At 46.9% G+C, this 16,392-nt stretch overlaps 1 protein-coding gene and 1 long non-coding RNA gene across 34 annotated transcripts in view; both read left to right on the forward strand.

Annotated features, from left to right (window-relative positions):
• The window catches only part of LOC143956976 (uncharacterized), a 66,364-nt gene extending 58,877 nt beyond the window's left edge, over window positions 1–7,487 (forward strand). The window contains exon 7 of the mRNA XM_077467151.1: window positions 6,905–7,487. Coding sequence (XP_077323277.1) covers window positions 6,905–7,297 — 393 coding nt within the window. The 3' untranslated portion in view covers window positions 7,298–7,487. The remainder of the gene's footprint in view (window positions 1–6,904) is intronic.
• LOC143956926 (uncharacterized) overlaps window positions 1–16,122 on the forward strand; it is a 91,134-nt gene extending 75,012 nt beyond the window's left edge. For 13 of the 33 annotated variants that reach the window (XR_013269990.1, XR_013269994.1, XR_013269996.1 and 10 more), the window contains one exon: window positions 14,495–16,122. This is a non-coding gene — a long non-coding RNA (uncharacterized LOC143956926). The remainder of the gene's footprint in view (window positions 1–14,494) is intronic. The other 20 variants (XR_013270022.1, XR_013270014.1, XR_013269995.1 and 17 more) reach the window with 20 other exon arrangements.
• Window positions 16,123–16,392: the final 270 nt, after the last annotated feature.

Below are 16,392 nucleotides of genomic sequence, written 5' to 3' on the forward strand. Positions count from 1 at the left end.
GCACCTAAGGTGGGTATAATGGATCGGGGTGCACCTAAGGTGGGTATAATGGATCGGGGTGCACATAAGGTGGGTATAATGGGTCGGGGGTGCACCTAAGGTGGGTATAATGGATCGGGGGTGCACCTAAGGTGGGTATAATGGGTCGGGGGTGCACATAAGGTGGGTATAATGGGTCGGGGGGTGCAGAGGAAGGCGAGGCGTCTGATTGGAGGAGGTGTACCCTCACGTGTAGAGAAGAGAGGGATTGTGGGTATAATGGTTCGGGGGGTCGGGGGGGTGCAGAGGAAGGCGAGGCGCCTGATTGGAGGAGGTGTACCCTCATGTGTAGAGAAGAGAGGGATTGTGGGTATAATGGTTCGGGGGGTCGGGGGGGTGCAGAGGAAGGCGAGGCGCCTGATTGGAGGAGGTGTACCCTCATGTGTAGAGAAGAGAGGGATTGTGGGTATAATGGTTCGGGGGGTCGGGGGGGTGCAGAGGAAGGCGAGACGCCTGATTGGAGGAGGTGTACCCTCATGTGTAGAGAAGAGAGGGATTGTGGGTATAATGGTTCGGGGGGTCGGGGGGGTGCAGAGGAAGGCGAGGCGCCTGATTGGAGGAGGTGTACCCTCATGTGTAGAGAAGAGAGGGATTGTGGGTATAATGGTTCGGGGGGTCGGGGGGGTGCAGAGGAAGGCGAGACGCCTGATTGGAGGAGGTGTACCCTCATGTGTAGAGAAGAGAGGGATTGTGGGTATAATGGTTCGGGGGGTCGGGGGGTGCAGAGGAAGGCGAGACGCCTGATTGGAGGAGGTGTACCCTCATGTGTAGAGAAGAGAGGGATTGTGGGTATAATGGTTCGGGGGGTCGGGGGGGTGCAGAGGAAGGCGAGGCGTCTGATTGGAGGAGGTGTACCCTCATGTGTAGAGAAGAGAGGGATTGTGGGTATAATGGGTCAGGGGGGTGCAGAGGAAGGCGAGGCGTCTGATTGGAGGAGGTGTACCCTCATGTGTAGAGAAGAGAGGGATTGTGGGTATAATGGTTCGGGGGGTCGGGGGGGTGCAGAGGAAGGCGAGGCGTCTGATTGGAGGAGGTGTACCCTCACGTGTAGAGAAGAGAGGGATTGTGGGTAGATCTTTTGCGGTCTTCTCTGTGAAAAACCTTCATGTGACCACAGGACACATCGCAGGCGGATCGCGTCGCTGATAATCTCTGCAGCTGGCGGCTGACTTGCGGCGGTTTTCTGAAGCTCTGTGGGAAGGAGTGATAAGAGTTTCCGCTCGTCATTTATAGAACGACGAGCAGCTTCACAATAACCTCCTGTGCTGAAAACTCCATGGGGCCCTCAGCAACACAACCGCTTAAAGGGGGTTTCCAACTGCAGGCGGCATTGATGTCACCCCCGAGCGATCGATACGATTCTATCCACGATTGTCATCCTCTGATTGGTCGGTCTCCGGTCAGGTTTACACGAGCGCCAACAGCGGGCATTTCATCGGCATTTATAAAGCCTCACAAACGCATGTCAGCGATCGGGGTACGTTGTGTGCGCTGCAGTGATCGGGGTACGTTGTGTGCGCTGCAGTGAGCGGGGGACGTTGTGTGCGCTGCAGTGATCGGGGGACGTTGTGTGCGCTGCAGTGAGCGGGGTACGTTGTGTGCGCTGCAGTGAGCGGGGTACGTTGTGTGCGCTGCAGTGATCGGGGGACGTTGTGTGCGCTGCAGTGAGCGGGGGACGTTGTGTGCGCTGCAGTGAGCGGGGTACGTTGTGTGCGCTGCAGTGAGCGGGGGACGTTGTGTGCGCTGCAGTGAGCGGGGGACGTTGTGTGCGCTGCAGTGAGCGGGGTACGTTGTGTGCGCTGCAGTGAGCGGGGTACGTTGTGTGCGCTGCAGTGATCGGGGGACGTTGTGTGCGCTGCAGTGATCGGGGTACGTTGTGTGCGTTGCAGTGAGCGGGGGACGTTGTGTGCGCTGCAGTGAGCGGGGGACGTTGTGTGCGCTGCAGTGAGCGGGGGACGTTGTGTGCGCTGCAGTGATCGGGGGACGTTGTGTGCGCTGCAGTGATCGGGGTACGTTGTGTGCGTTGCAGTGAGCGGGGGACGTTGTGTGCGCTGCAGTGAGCGGGGGACGTTGTGTGCGCTGCAGTGAGCGGGGGACGTTGTGTGCGCTGCAGTGAGCGGGGGACGTTGTGTGCGCTGCAGTGAGCGGGGGACGTTGTGTGCGCTGCAGTGATCGGGGGACGTTGTGTGCGCTGCAGTGATCGGGGTACGTTGTGTGCGTTGCAGTGAGCGGGGGACGTTGTGTGCGCTGCAGTGAGCGGGGGACGTTGTGTGCGCTGCAGTGAGCGGGGGACGTTGTGTGCGCTGCAGTGAGCGGGGGACGTTGTGTGCGCTGCAGTGAGCGGGGGACGTTGTGTGCGCTGCAGTGAGCGGGGTACGTTGTGTGCGCTGCAGTGAGCGGGGTACGTTGTGTGCGCTGCAGTGAGCGGGGTACGTTGTGTGCGCTGCAGTGAGCGGGGTACGTTGTGTGCGTTGCAGTGAGCGGGGGACGTTGTGTGCGTTGCAGTGATCGGGGTACGTTGTGTGCGCTGCAGTGAGCGGGGTACGTTGTGTGCGCTGCAGTGAGCGGGGTACGTTGTGTGCGCTGCAGTGAGCGGGGTTTGCTGCGCTTCGCTTTGCGTCATGTAAAAACGCGTCTCCCATGTAGCATTCTGCTTATTTTACCGCTCCCCAAACGCCGTCATTTATGTCACCGTAATCGTCCTGCAGGCGCCCCCTATGGTGCTTGCGGTGCGTTTTACAAAGCGTTACAAACCGAGGAGATAATAGAAGAATCCATCCAATAAAAACCAAGACTGCCGGAGGGGGGGGGGGGGGGGACAAGACATGGAAGAGATATGATGGGGGAGGGGACAAGACATGGAAGAGATATGATGGGGGGAGGGGAGAAGACATGGAAGAGATACGATGGGGGAGGGGACAAGACATGGAAGAGATACGATGGGGGGAGGGGAGAAGACATGGAAGAGATATGATGGGGGAGGGGAGAAGACATGGAAGAGATACGATGGGGGGAGGGGACAAGACATGGAAGAGATACGATGGGGGAGGGGAGAAGACATGGAAGAGATACGATGGGGGGAGGGGACAAGACATGGAAGAGATACGATGGGGGAGGGGACAAGACATGGAAGAGATACGATGGGGGAGGGGACAAGACATGGAAGAGATACGATGGGGGGAGGGGACAAGACATGGAAGAGATACGATGGGGGAGGGGACAAGACATGGAAGAGATACGATGGGGGGAGGGGACAAGACATGGAAGAGATACGATGGGGGGAGGGGACAAGACATGGAAGAGATACGATGGGGGGAGGGGACAAGACATGGAAGAGATACGATGGGGGGAGGGGACAAGACATGGAAGAGATATGATGGGGGAGGGGACAAGACATGGAAGAGATATGATGGGGGAGGGGACAAGACATGGAAGAGATACGATGGGGGGAGGGGACAAGACATGGAAGAGATATGATGGGGGAGGGGACAAGACATGGAAGAGATACGATGGGGGGAGGGGACAAGACATGGAAGAGATACGATGGGCGAGGGGACAAGACATGGAAGAGATACGATGGGGGGAGGGGACAAGACATGGAAGAGATACGATGGGGGGAGGGGACAAGACATGGAAGAGATATGATGGGGGAGGGGACAAGACATGGAAGAGATACGATGGGGGGAGGGGACAAGACATGGAAGAGATATGATGGGGGAGGGGACAAGACATGGAAGAGATATGATGGGGGAGGGGACAAGACATGGAAGAGATATGATGGGGGGAGGGGACAAGACATGGAAGAGATATGATGGGGGAGGGGAGAAGACATGGAAGAGATACGATGGGGGAGGGGACAAGACATGGAAGAGATACGATGGGGGAGGGGACAAGACATGGAAGAGATATGATGGGGGGAGGGGACAAGACATGGAAGAGATACGATGGGGGAGGGGAGAAGACATGGAAGAGATACGATGGGGGGAGGGGAGAAGACATGGAAGAGATATGATGGGGGAGGGGAGAAGACATGGAAGAGATACGATGGGGGGAGGGGAGAAGACATGGAAGAGATATGATGGGGGAGGGGAGAAGACATGGAAGAGATACGATGGGGGAGGGGAGAAGACATGGAAGAGATACGATGGGGGAGGGGACAAGACATGGAAGAGATATGATGGGGGGAGGGGACAAGACATGGAAGAGATACGATGGGGGAGGGGAGAAGACATGGAAGAGATACGATGGGGGGAGGGGAGAAGACATGGAAGAGATATGATGGGGGAGGGGAGAAGACATGGAAGAGATACGATGGGGGGAGGGGAGAAGACATGGAAGAGATATGATGGGGGAGGGGAGAAGACATGGAAGAGATACGATGGGGGGAGGGGAGAAGACATGGAAGAGATACGATGGGGGAGGGGAGAAGACATGGAAGAGATCGGCATTCATATGATATATGGCTGTTTAATGTTCGTGTTCTACAACCCCACCTGTGTGCCCCGGGGGCCTCTCTGTCCCAACATAAGCCCCCCCCTCCCCCACCTTCCTCTACCTCCAACTTCTCCCCACACATCACACAACACGCCGAGCTCAGAGAAAACATTCCAGTTATATTTCCATGGAAGGAACTGAAAGAGTTTTATTAACTTGTTATATCGTTACATTGTTATATCGTTACATTGTTACATCGTTACATTGTTATATCGTTACATTGTTACATCGTTACATTGTTATATCGTTACATTGTTATATCGTTACATTGTTACATCGTTACATTGTTATATCGTTACATTGTTATATCGTTACATTGTTATATCGTTACATTGTTATATCGTTACATTGTTATATCGTTACATTGTTACATCGTTACATTGTTATATCGTTACATTGTTATATCGTTACATTGTTATATCGTTACATTGTTACATCGTTACATTGTTATATCGTTACATTGTTATATCGTTACATTGTTATATCGTTACATTGTTATATCGTTACATTGTTACATCGTTACATTGTTATATCGTTACATTGTTACATCGTTACATTGTTATATCGTTACATTGTTATATCGTTACATTGTTACATCGTTACATTGTTACATCGTTACATTGTTATATCGTTACATTGTTATATCGTTACATTGTTATATCGTTACATTGTTACATCGTTACATTGTTATATCGTTACATTGTTATATCGTTACATTGTTATATCGTTACATTGTTATATCGTTACATTGTTATATCGTTACATTGTTATATCGTTACATTGTTACATCGTTACATTGTTACATCGTTACATTGTTATATCGTTACATTGTTATATCGTTACATTGTATAGATATATAGATATATAGTTAGTTATATAGTCGGGAAGGTTGAATAAAGACGCCGGGTCGATCCCGTGGGGGGTTCACTGTTCAGGTGACGGCTGCATTTGTTTCCTTTCTTCATTTTTCTTTCCTTTATTTTCACCCGATGATCCTGCCAGTAAGTCTGTTTCTCAGCAGAACAAGCTCTTTTCCAAATGCATCAGTTTCCAGGGATGGGACCAACCCCTTACCCCTGACAGGGGTGCTTACAAGGATCAGCTTTTATTTATTCATATAAAACTGTTTGCTGTGACAACTTATAGAGTGTTAGGTGGAGTTTGGCTTCATTTTGCTACTGTATTTAAATCTGCTAGTCCATATAACACTCCACCCCCCCCCCCCCCGACTGACAATGCTGTTCTCCAAAGGTGCTCCCTGTGCTCCTCCCTCCAGAGTGGGGGTGCACTAATAAAGGAGGTGTGTTATTGGCCAGATCACCAGGTGAGAAGAAGAGGGAGAACAAGTGCAGCCGCTACATCTAATGATGGGACATTTCTGGATTTGGGTTTGGTGGAAGATTTGCCACCATTGGGCCCCTCTCCCCGGGGGAGTCTTCTCAGCGTTTGAAGGACAATTTCCCGGCCACCTCCTGAATGGCTGATTTTTATTTTATTTTTTGCTTATTTTTTTAGTCCTGGAAGTCTAGCAGGGATACTGAGAGTATCATTGGAAGTCCTGGTACTGATTCTGGGCATACCATTGGAAGGCCTGGGAGGGAATCTCAGAGTAGTAGTCCTGCGGGGATTCTGGGCAAACCATTGGAGGTCCTTACATGGATTCCGTGATTACCATTGGAAGTCCTGGGAGGGAATCTCAGAGTAGTAGTCTTGGAAGTCCTGCAGGGATACTGAGAGTAGTAGTCCTGCAGGGATTCTGGGCAAACCATTGGAGGTCCTTACAGGGATTCCGTGATTACCATTGGAAGTCCTGGGAGGGATTCTGAGAGTAGTAGTCCTGGAAGTCCTGCGGGGATTCTGGGCATACCGTCGGAAGTCCTGGGAGGGATTCTTACAATAGTAGTCCTCAAAGTCTTGCAGGGATACTGAGAGTATCATTGGAAGTCCTGGTACTGATTCTGGGCATACCATTGGAAGGCCTGAGGGGGAATCTCAGAGTAGTAGTCCTGGAAGTCCTGCAGGGATACTGAGAGTAGTAGTCCTGCAGGGATTCTGGGCAAACCATTGGAGGTCCTTACAGGGATTCCATGATTACCATTGGAAGTCCTGAGAGGGAATCTGAGAGTAGTAGTCTTGGAAGTCCTGCAGAGACACTGAGAGTAGTAGTCCTATTACCATACCATTGGAGGTCCTTACATGGATTCCATGATTACCATTGGAAGTCCTGGGAGGGATTCTGAGAGTAGTAGTCATGAAAGTCCTGCAGGGATACTGAAAGGACCATTGGAAGTCCTGTAATTGATTCTGAGAGTACCAAAACAATATTCTCCAGTTGTCTTTAATAGTAATAAAGTGTCTTCTGTCTTTTCAGATGGTGACGCTGTTGTCATTGTTGGGCAGCCAATGGAGCCTTTGGTTTGGCTCTTCGGTCCTTTCAGTGGTGGAAATGGGTGAGTTGGTTTTTGATGTGGCTGCCATCTCATTGATCGTTCTCCTTCATCGATACCGCAACCGTAAGACACCATCTGTAGAAGAGACGGGGAGAGACCCGACCCCTGTCTCCTTTGCAGCAACCGAACGAAGAAGCAGCCACAATCCACACATCATCCCCTCCCAGAACCAAGTGAGGGTGGTGGCCGATATCACCCCCCCGCCGGCCTACGAGACCCTCGATCTCCGCTCTCTAGGAGGTGAGTCCTCTCGCTCATCCAGCATTCGCAGCCACGTCTCTCAGCGTAGAAATTCCAACTGGAGAGGAGAATGAGGAGAGGGGCGAACACCAAGGAGGAGTATGAAAGGAGCACACAATGGGGTGGTGTACACCGAGAGAACCTGAAGGGAAAATACAACCAACGCACACAAGAAAGGAAAACACACTGACCTACTTTCTTTGTTTTTAACCGAATGACCAAGTTATTGTTTTCCACTACAAAGTATATTGTTCTACTTATTAATCAGCACTGTCCTGTCTTCATATTTTCTATAACAATTCTAATTGGGTCATCTGTAGAGCTCGGCTCATTGCTTCATATATTACAGCAATAATTACTGCACAAGGCAGCAGACGACTCCAAACCAAAAATGACAATTTAGATCCAGAATATTTGTTGGACTCATGAGCTGTGGCATGTTATTGCCATCATCCCGGAAATAGTAAATACAATTGATTGACACCTCAAATTTATTTGGGATTTTTAAGGCAATATAGAAAATAATTATACTAGATGTATATAAAAAAATATAAATTTTATTACAGATATAAAAAAAAACTTTACAATAACAAAAAAATCCATAAAATAACAATGTTGTGCTGACATATGTATATAGCATAAAATAATACCACATGCGTAAACTTTATGCAACAGAGCAAGCGGCTATTTTTCCTACGCGTTTCGAAAAAGTATGTATTAATAGTTTCTTCTTCAGGGAAGCCACTATCTGTGAACACACAACAGGCAATAAATATTTCGAAAAAATACACTTATAAACATAACATAATACATTTAAATCCCAATACTTGAATACTCACATGCTTATTTTTTTGTGCCATAAAAGGCATTTTCTCTTATTTTGGCGACCGTCCCAAAGACGGGAAAAACGGGGCCAAAGGGGAGAAGGTTGTACCTTTTAAATGTATTATGTTATGTTTATAAGTGTATTTTTTTCGAAATATTTCTTGCTTGTTGTGTGTTCACAGATAGTGGATTCCCCGAAGAAAAAACTATTAATACATACTTTTCGAAACGCGTAGGAAAAATAGCCGCTTGCTCTGTTGCATAAAGTTTACGCATGTGGTATTATTTTATGCTATATACATATGTCGGCACAACATTGTTATTTTATGGATTTCTTTGTTATTGTAAATGTTTTTTTGATATCTGTAATAAAATTTATATTTTTTTATATACATCTAGTATAATTTTTTTCTATATTGCCTTAAAAATCCCAAATAAATTTGAGGTGTCAATCAATTGTATTGCCAATTTAGATCCATTCTTTGAATTGAACATATTCAATAATATGCAGCAAATTGGGAATGTTGGTCAAACGATTCATAGAACCAACCATACCAATCTCGAATTCTGATAAAATGAGATAAAATCTGATAAAATGAGATAAAATCTGATACAATTAGATAAAATCTGATACAATGTATTTCATAATTACAATGATATTCAGATTTATGTTTTACTATGTGTATGTAACATGCAATATTTGTTTTATCAATAATAATCAATAAAAACATTGAAACAAAAAAAAAATGATACAATTAGATAAAATCTGATAAAATGAGATAAAATCTGATAAAATTAGATAAAATCTGATAAAATTAGATAAAATCTGATACAATTAGATAACATCTGATGAAATGAGATAAAATCTGATAAAATGAGATAAAATCTGATAAAATGAGATAAAATCTGATAAAATTAGATAAAATCTGATACAATTAGATAACATCTGATGAAATGAGATAAAATCTGATAAAATTAGATAAAATCTGATAAAATGAGATTACCACGATCAATAAAAATCCATCAGGAGAGGAACCGATATCCAGAACGATACGGAGCAACCACCAAATTTAGTTTCAATGGGTGGCATTGGGTTACCAGCATAGACCCCCCCAACTGTCCCTCATTTGGGGGCCTAGAACCTGGGGCAGTCTTGGCAGTTGTGGAAGAACTAACATGGCGGGTGGGGTCAGAGTTTTACTATAATCTGTAGAGAATTACATTACAATGAAATAAAGATACAGAAGCCAAATATCACATAATAAAAAAAAGCAACAGAAGATAATAAACAACAAAACACGTCTACTAAATAGAGAATAAATGGGTCAAATATCTGATTTTCTTTTCTCTTTCTATAGTTTATGATTAAGAAGAGATGAAGCGTTGATTTTATAGTTTAGATTTCTATCATACATTCTGTATAATTATTGACCTCTCTACTTCTATTTTTATTTACTTTAAAGAGTAGAAGATCTTTATCTGTATATTGTTACAATGGTGCTTCTGATTTTCTTGCTAAGCTGCAACCAAAAACAGGGGCTCCTTTACACTAGTGGTTGGGGGGCAGTAAAACCACACAGTTGAGCCCCCCCTTCCTCCCAAGTGCACTGCAAAGGCAGCAGCCAGGGTGTACACAAGCCCCGGCGGCATCGGGTATTATACCCCCCATCACATCCAGCGGGCACTACCCCCCCCCCCCCACCAAACATCACCCGTTCAATCCTGTTCTGGTGGCAACTCAAACTTTTGCATGTATCCCTGGTTCACATTGGATGCAAAGTGCCGTGTGATTTTACACGCCAAATCTGCGGCAATTGTCAGCAATGGCACCGTCCTAATTGGTGTGACGCCGCACCTATTTATAAGTCCTTTCTGTACTACTTTTGGCGATTTCGGGGTGCGATTTCCGTTGACATCTGTGCAGAGACACACCCAGATGTGTGAAATCCTCCCGGAAATCGCGAGTGAAATCGCGTGAGTTCAGCTAAACCCCCCACCATTTCATTTCTGCACTCCTGGGCTTACCCTCATTTCCATTCCCCCCGGGGTGAGGGCGATCGCAGCCAGAGACGGCTCTTTAATTAGACAAATTAGGCGGTGGCCTAAGACCTCGCTATCACAGGGGCCTCGCAGCTGCCTAATTTGGCCGACCCGCACACAGAGCATCACTTTTTGGGGAATGTCTCTCTCCCTAAGCGGAGATCCTCTCTGCTCTGGTAAATTACCTGCATTGCCAGGACCTTGCCTGTGTATCCAGGCTAAATCCTGCTGGTGCTGAGCCAAGTGGCTCCAGTGAATTCCCCAGCAGGGTGGCGCTAATGTGGGCACACCCGCCCTCGGCTTGTGTGGGCTGTTTGGTGTCCAACGCACTGCAATCTGAACTCGGGGAGAGATGCTGGCTGCCTCCTCACCTCTGATGTCTACAGACAGGAAAAGGAGCTGACAGAAGGAGGATCCCTATCCAATGGTGGGACTCCTGTCATATACCTAATCCTTCTCCTGCCTGTCAAGCCTCCCAGTAGTGGTGATACTTCTGTCCTAGCCCAGAATCACCCCTGACTCCATTGTCTCATCCACCACTGATAACTTGCTTGAATTATTTTTTCCATTATGGGCGCAAGTGGGGCCTCATGTCTAAGTTTTGCCTAGGGCCTCACAAAGCCTAGAGCCGCCTCTGATCGCAGCGAACGAATCCCAATAACAGAGAGCACCAGACATCGCTTCTAATTCTTCACCATTTTATTCAAAAAGTTTTGCCTTCAGTTACACTTTAAAGCCAAATTCAACTCCCCAAAAAGTGTTCCCTAAAAAGAAGAAAAGGATCTCTCTCCTGCTGGCTTCTCAGCTGAAGAGAAATCTGCAGATGAAGTTTTTTCAGAAACCGACATTCCTGGGAGTTTTATTCCTTTTAATTTTAATTTCCTGATCCCCCCCCCCCCCGCTATGTTCAATGGTTCCTCCCGCCAATCCCCATATCATTACAACGGCCTGAAGAGACATGGGGGTGAGTGGGAGGAACCATCGGAGCCGGGGATTTCTCCCTTGGAGTTCAACAAGACGGCCAACAGGGGGAGGCAAGTATTTTGTTTCTTCTTTGCTGCAACAGTTTTATGGGCAGTTACTGACACCGCGCCCCCCCGATCGGGGCAGTCTAAAGCCACCACCTCATCCTTAAAACAGAGTGTCCACCCCCTTTTGAAAGCTGGTCTTAAACTAAAGACCACCCCTCGTTTTTGGATATGAATTATTTGATTTTTAAAGCACCTTTTTCTGAAGTACTACATGTACTTCCATTCCAGCCGGGCCGCGGCGCAGGATGTCATAGTTACACATAGTTACATAGGAGGTGAGGATAGTTGTATTATTGTGCCTAAGGTCCGGTTCACACCGCTGCGGGGGGAGATCCGGATGTGATTCACACCGCAAATCACATCCGATCTCCGTAGCGATGCGAGTTCAGCCATACAGATAGTATACAGATAGTATACAGATAGTATACAGATAGTATGGCTGAATTCGCAGCGCTCCCGCAGCAAACTCGCACGGGACCCTTTTTTGGGTCCGCAACAGAATCGGATCGCATGGGGGTTCGCACCATGCGATCCGATTCCTGTGCGAGTCGGCAGATCGCACTGCGATATGCGGACGGATCTGGGGGTGTCATTAACATAACATTGACACTCCCAGCCAACCGCATAGGGCAGTGTGAACTGCCGGCGGGAGGTGTGCGATGCCGGTAAATGCCACGGATTCGCGGCGTTCCCGCATCGCTATAGTGTGAACCCGGCCTAAACTACAAAAAGGTATGCGGTATCCTCATCCTTATATATTAACTACAGAAAAAGGGAATTGTGGGAGAAAAAGGGTCCATACATGGAACACCATAACCATGAATTACCCTAGTATCGCCCAGTAAAGTGACGGACTGTCTTGATACCAAGTTATATAAAAAAATAAACATTTTTATTATTAAGTATAAAAAGTTTTTTTAGAGAAAAAGAAAAACATATAAATATAAAGTTTCAATAAATACATAGTATGGTTGTAACATAAACAAATGTGTTACGGCGATATTTAGTGTCCAATTCGGTCTTTATTTTCTACTAGTTTCGCGACTTTTCTGTCACTTCTTCAGGAGACCTTGTTTGTCTGAAATTGAACATATCATGTCAAAAAGTTATCATAACCAAATTAACAAAGTTAACAAAATTAACATAGTTCAAGATATTTGGTGTATTGTTTTACAGAAAGAGTTAGAGAGTAGGCAGCTCACCACTATGGAAACATCAAATGGCAGAAAACACTTGGAGTTAGGGCAGTCCCCGCCAACCAGGCTTAGACCACCCTTTGGGGCGGACACGGGAGGTTGTAAGAGTCAGCTACAAAACAATAATCAGAAGTGGAAAATATTTTTACCAGAAAATTATTCGAAAAATAAAACGTTAAATGATTATGTGAATAAACTCTTTTTGTTACTGGGAAGATGTCCAATATATGTGTGCAGAACATAACATTTGTGTCCCAGTATCCGAACACAGAGTCCACATACCAGTACATCCAAATGTTTTCAGGCAATGCAACATGGATGAAGATGCATGGGATTGGCAGAGATGGGAACGGGATATAGATAGTCAAATGCAGAGGAGGATCTTGTCCTTCGTCTAGTTCACAATTGGTGCTATGCTGCTATCAAATACCTATAAAACAATACACCAAATATCTTGAACTATGTTAATTTTGTTAACTTTGTTAATTTGGTTATGATAACTTTTTGACATGGTATGTTCAATTTCACACAAACAAGGTCTCCTGAAGAAGCGACAGAAAAGTCGCGAAACTAGTAGAAAATAAAGACCGAATTGGACACTAAATATCGCCGTAACACATTTGTTTATGTTACAACCATACTATGTATTTATTGAAACTTTATATTTATATGTTTTTCTTTTTCTCTAAAAAAAACTTTTTATCCTTAATAATAAAAATTTCTATTTTTTTATATAACTTGGTATCAAGACAGTCCGTCACTTTACTGGGCGATACTAGGGTAATTCATGGTTATGGTGTTCCATGTATGGACCCTTTTTCTCCTACAATTCCCTTTTTCTATAGGAGGTGAGGATGAAAAAAGACACAAGTCCATCAAGTCCAAACCCATGTGTGTGATTGTATTTGTCATGTCCTCTTCTGCGGCAGTCCAGTGGTCTTGTGTGCTGGACTGGTCCTCACACCTATAGACCTGCTCTGGACATGAAGACGTCAGGAACAGTCCACCGCTGGATCGCGGGGGAGTGCCGTTTGCATGTGGAGTGGAGGATCGGGTGAGTATAAGCTTTCCTCAATCCCCTAAACAAAAACAAGCAGTTGCCCCATGGAGTTCAGGAACAGCAGAACCGCATGGGCAAACCTTCGCTTTGCCCAGAGTTAGGCTTCAAGAATTGTCAGAGATTCGGACTGTAGATAAAGTTGGATAACATAAAAAGGTAACTGGTATGTGCGGTGTAGGTCCTCAACAGCCACTCTCTGAAGAGCTGATGAAGGGGCCAAAGTGTGGCCCAAAAACGCGTTGGCTATTAAGTTTAGACATTTTGGTGAGGTAATCCAATTTTCTGGTCCAACTATTGCATTCACATCCCGAGGTTTCCATGTCCTCTGTGTACGGAGGCAGTCAGCATATCACCCAGAAGCCCCATTATTCCAGTATCAGTATATAACCAATCCTATGTATGAAGTAACCTCCACCTAAAGGTTCAGTGCCACCATATTGACTGTCTCTGGAGAAATGGGCAGACGTGGACCAGGGTACTTTGTCCTGAATGGGACAAGTGAGAGTGCCCCTTTAAATAAAACCCGTAAATGTCCAATGGCAGAGTAAGCCATTTTGTTTCATGTACAAAGTATACACAAAAGCTGAACGCCAATCAAACATCTACCTGCACAGGTGAAATACAAATATGAGAAATGGTTTACCTGCCAAAGGATTTTTATTTCTGTCCATCCAGTCCTGAGATTTATAAAAGCTCTGCCACGCAGCACAGTCAGGGTTACAATTGAGCAGTTCTGTGGTGTCCTCCCTCCACCCTCAGCCTGCTGCCATGGATCTGTATGAGAAGCCTAATATGAGGAGGGTGGTGCAATTCCCATCTTAGCCCCCCCCGGAGGTGTAGACAGGGTCTGCAGGGATGAACAAATGGCACAAGTGCCAACACTGTGGGCTTGGAAACACTGGTATCAGGTGAGCAGAAGTCCAGCTGGCAGTGTACCATGGATGTGCCAAGTTCAACTAATGGTGGAGTCACATCCTAAGCCAGGCCTAGTGGAAAGACACCAAGTCCTTGGCAGGATCAGAGTCAGGTACAGGCAGAGGTTGGCAACAAGTGGGCAGCAACGTACAAATTCACTGGGCAGAAGCGAGGTCCAGGCCAAGGTCAGTAGTGCAGGCCAAGGTCAGGAGATCAGGCCGAGGTCAGGAGATCAGGCCGAGGTCAGTAGATCAGGCCGAGGTCAGTAGATCAGGCCGAGGTCAGTAGATCAGGCCGAGGTCAGTAGCCCAGGCTGAGGTCAGTAGGTCAGGCCGAGGTCAGTAGATCAGGCCGAGGTCAGTAGCCCAGGCTGAGGTCAGTAGGTCAGGCTGAGGTCAGTAGCCCAGGCTGAGGTCAGTAGCACAGGCTGAGGTCAGTAGATCAGGCCGAGGTCAGGAGATCAGGCCGAGGTCAGTAGATCAGGCTGAGGTCAGTAGATCAGGCTGAGGTCAGTAGCCCAGGCTGAGGTCAGTAGATCAGGCTGAGGTCAGTAGCCCAGGCTGAGGTCAGTAGGTCAGGCCGAGGTCAGGAGATCAGGCCGAGGTCAGTAGATCAGGCCGAGGTCAGTAGATCAGGCCGAGGTCAGTAGCCCAGGCTGAGGTCAGTAGGTCAGGCTGAGGTCAGTAGCCCAGGCTGAGGTCAGTAGGTCAGGCTGAGGTCAGTAGCCCAGGCTGAGGTCAGTAGCACAGGCTGAGGTCAGTAGCCCAGGCTGAGGTCAGTAGATCAGGCCGAGGTCAGGAGATCAGGCCGAGGTCAGTAGCCCAGGCCGAGGTCAGTAGGTCAGGCTGAGGTCAGTAGGTCAGGCCGAGGTCAGTGGTAGAGATAGACAGCGACCATAAGCAGACAAGGGTAATACGAGAGCAGGTCAGATGCCTCAATAAAACAGGATCACAGGAGCCAAGACTAAAGACCATTCAGCAAGAAGCTTGTGCAGAGTTCAGGTTTTATCAGCCTGCTTGGCGGCAGCAGACATGCGTGTGTGTGCTCATATATGTAAATAATGATGCATGTGCAGTTAGACTTCATGCTTATACACACCGCTGACAGTGGGGATACCTACGTACACGCACATTAGCATGATGTTCCTCACACCTGCTGAATGGAAAGTGAAGGAGCAGCAGAAGAGTGATAACCCCTTCTCTCTGCTCATTTTGCTCTCTCCTCCTATCAGCATGCCCCTTGGCCTGCAGCACACTCGGTTGGCTTCTGCCCCCCCCCCCCCCCCTTCTCTCCCTAAATAAATGTATTAATGAATGTATAGATCTGCCCTTGTTTAGGCCTTTTCTGCCGCTGTCACTGTGCATTGCTTGTAGCCTGACATTCCTGTACGTATTATATCCATGTGCCATGCATGTAACATGTTCCTGTACGAATTATATCCATGTGCCATGCGTGTAACATGTTCCTGTATGAATTATATCCATGTGCCATGCGTGTAACATGTTCCTGTATGAATTATATCCATGTGCCATGCGTGTAACATGTTCCTGTATGAATTATATCCATGTGCCATGCGTGTAACATGTTCCTGTATGAATTATATCCATGTGCCATGCATGTAACATGTTCCTGTACGAATTATATCCATGTGCCATGCGTGTAACATGTTCCTGTATGAATTCTATCCATGTGCCATGCGTGTAACATGTTCCTGTATGAATTATATCCATGTGCCATGCGTGTAACATGTTATTTTATGCTTCATTTATGTTCCCTGTGCTGAACGGTTTTCTATGTATTATCATTATAGGATTAAACTTTTAACTGCAATATCTCACTGTGAACTTGTTTTAATTTTTTCAACACGCGTGTCTAACAGAGACTTTTCACCTTCAGTTCATGACCCAGAAAGTAGCTGTCCTGCGTTTAGGTTACACCGCGAGTTTCCTCTTCAATCAGTAAAAATTTCCTACTAACTGAGCTTTGTATCTCTGTGCTCGTGTGTGCGTCCTCCCAACCCCCGACACTTCATTTATAGGAGGACATATGTGAGTGGGTGACACATATATAATATCTGACAATTGTAAGTACACCCCCCAGTG

This window comes from Lithobates pipiens, unplaced genomic scaffold, assembly GCF_037356315.1.
Source record: "Lithobates pipiens isolate NorthernLeopardFrog02 unplaced genomic scaffold, aLitPip1_a1.2 Scaffold_47, whole genome shotgun sequence".
NCBI lineage: Eukaryota > Metazoa > Chordata > Amphibia > Anura > Ranidae > Lithobates > Lithobates pipiens.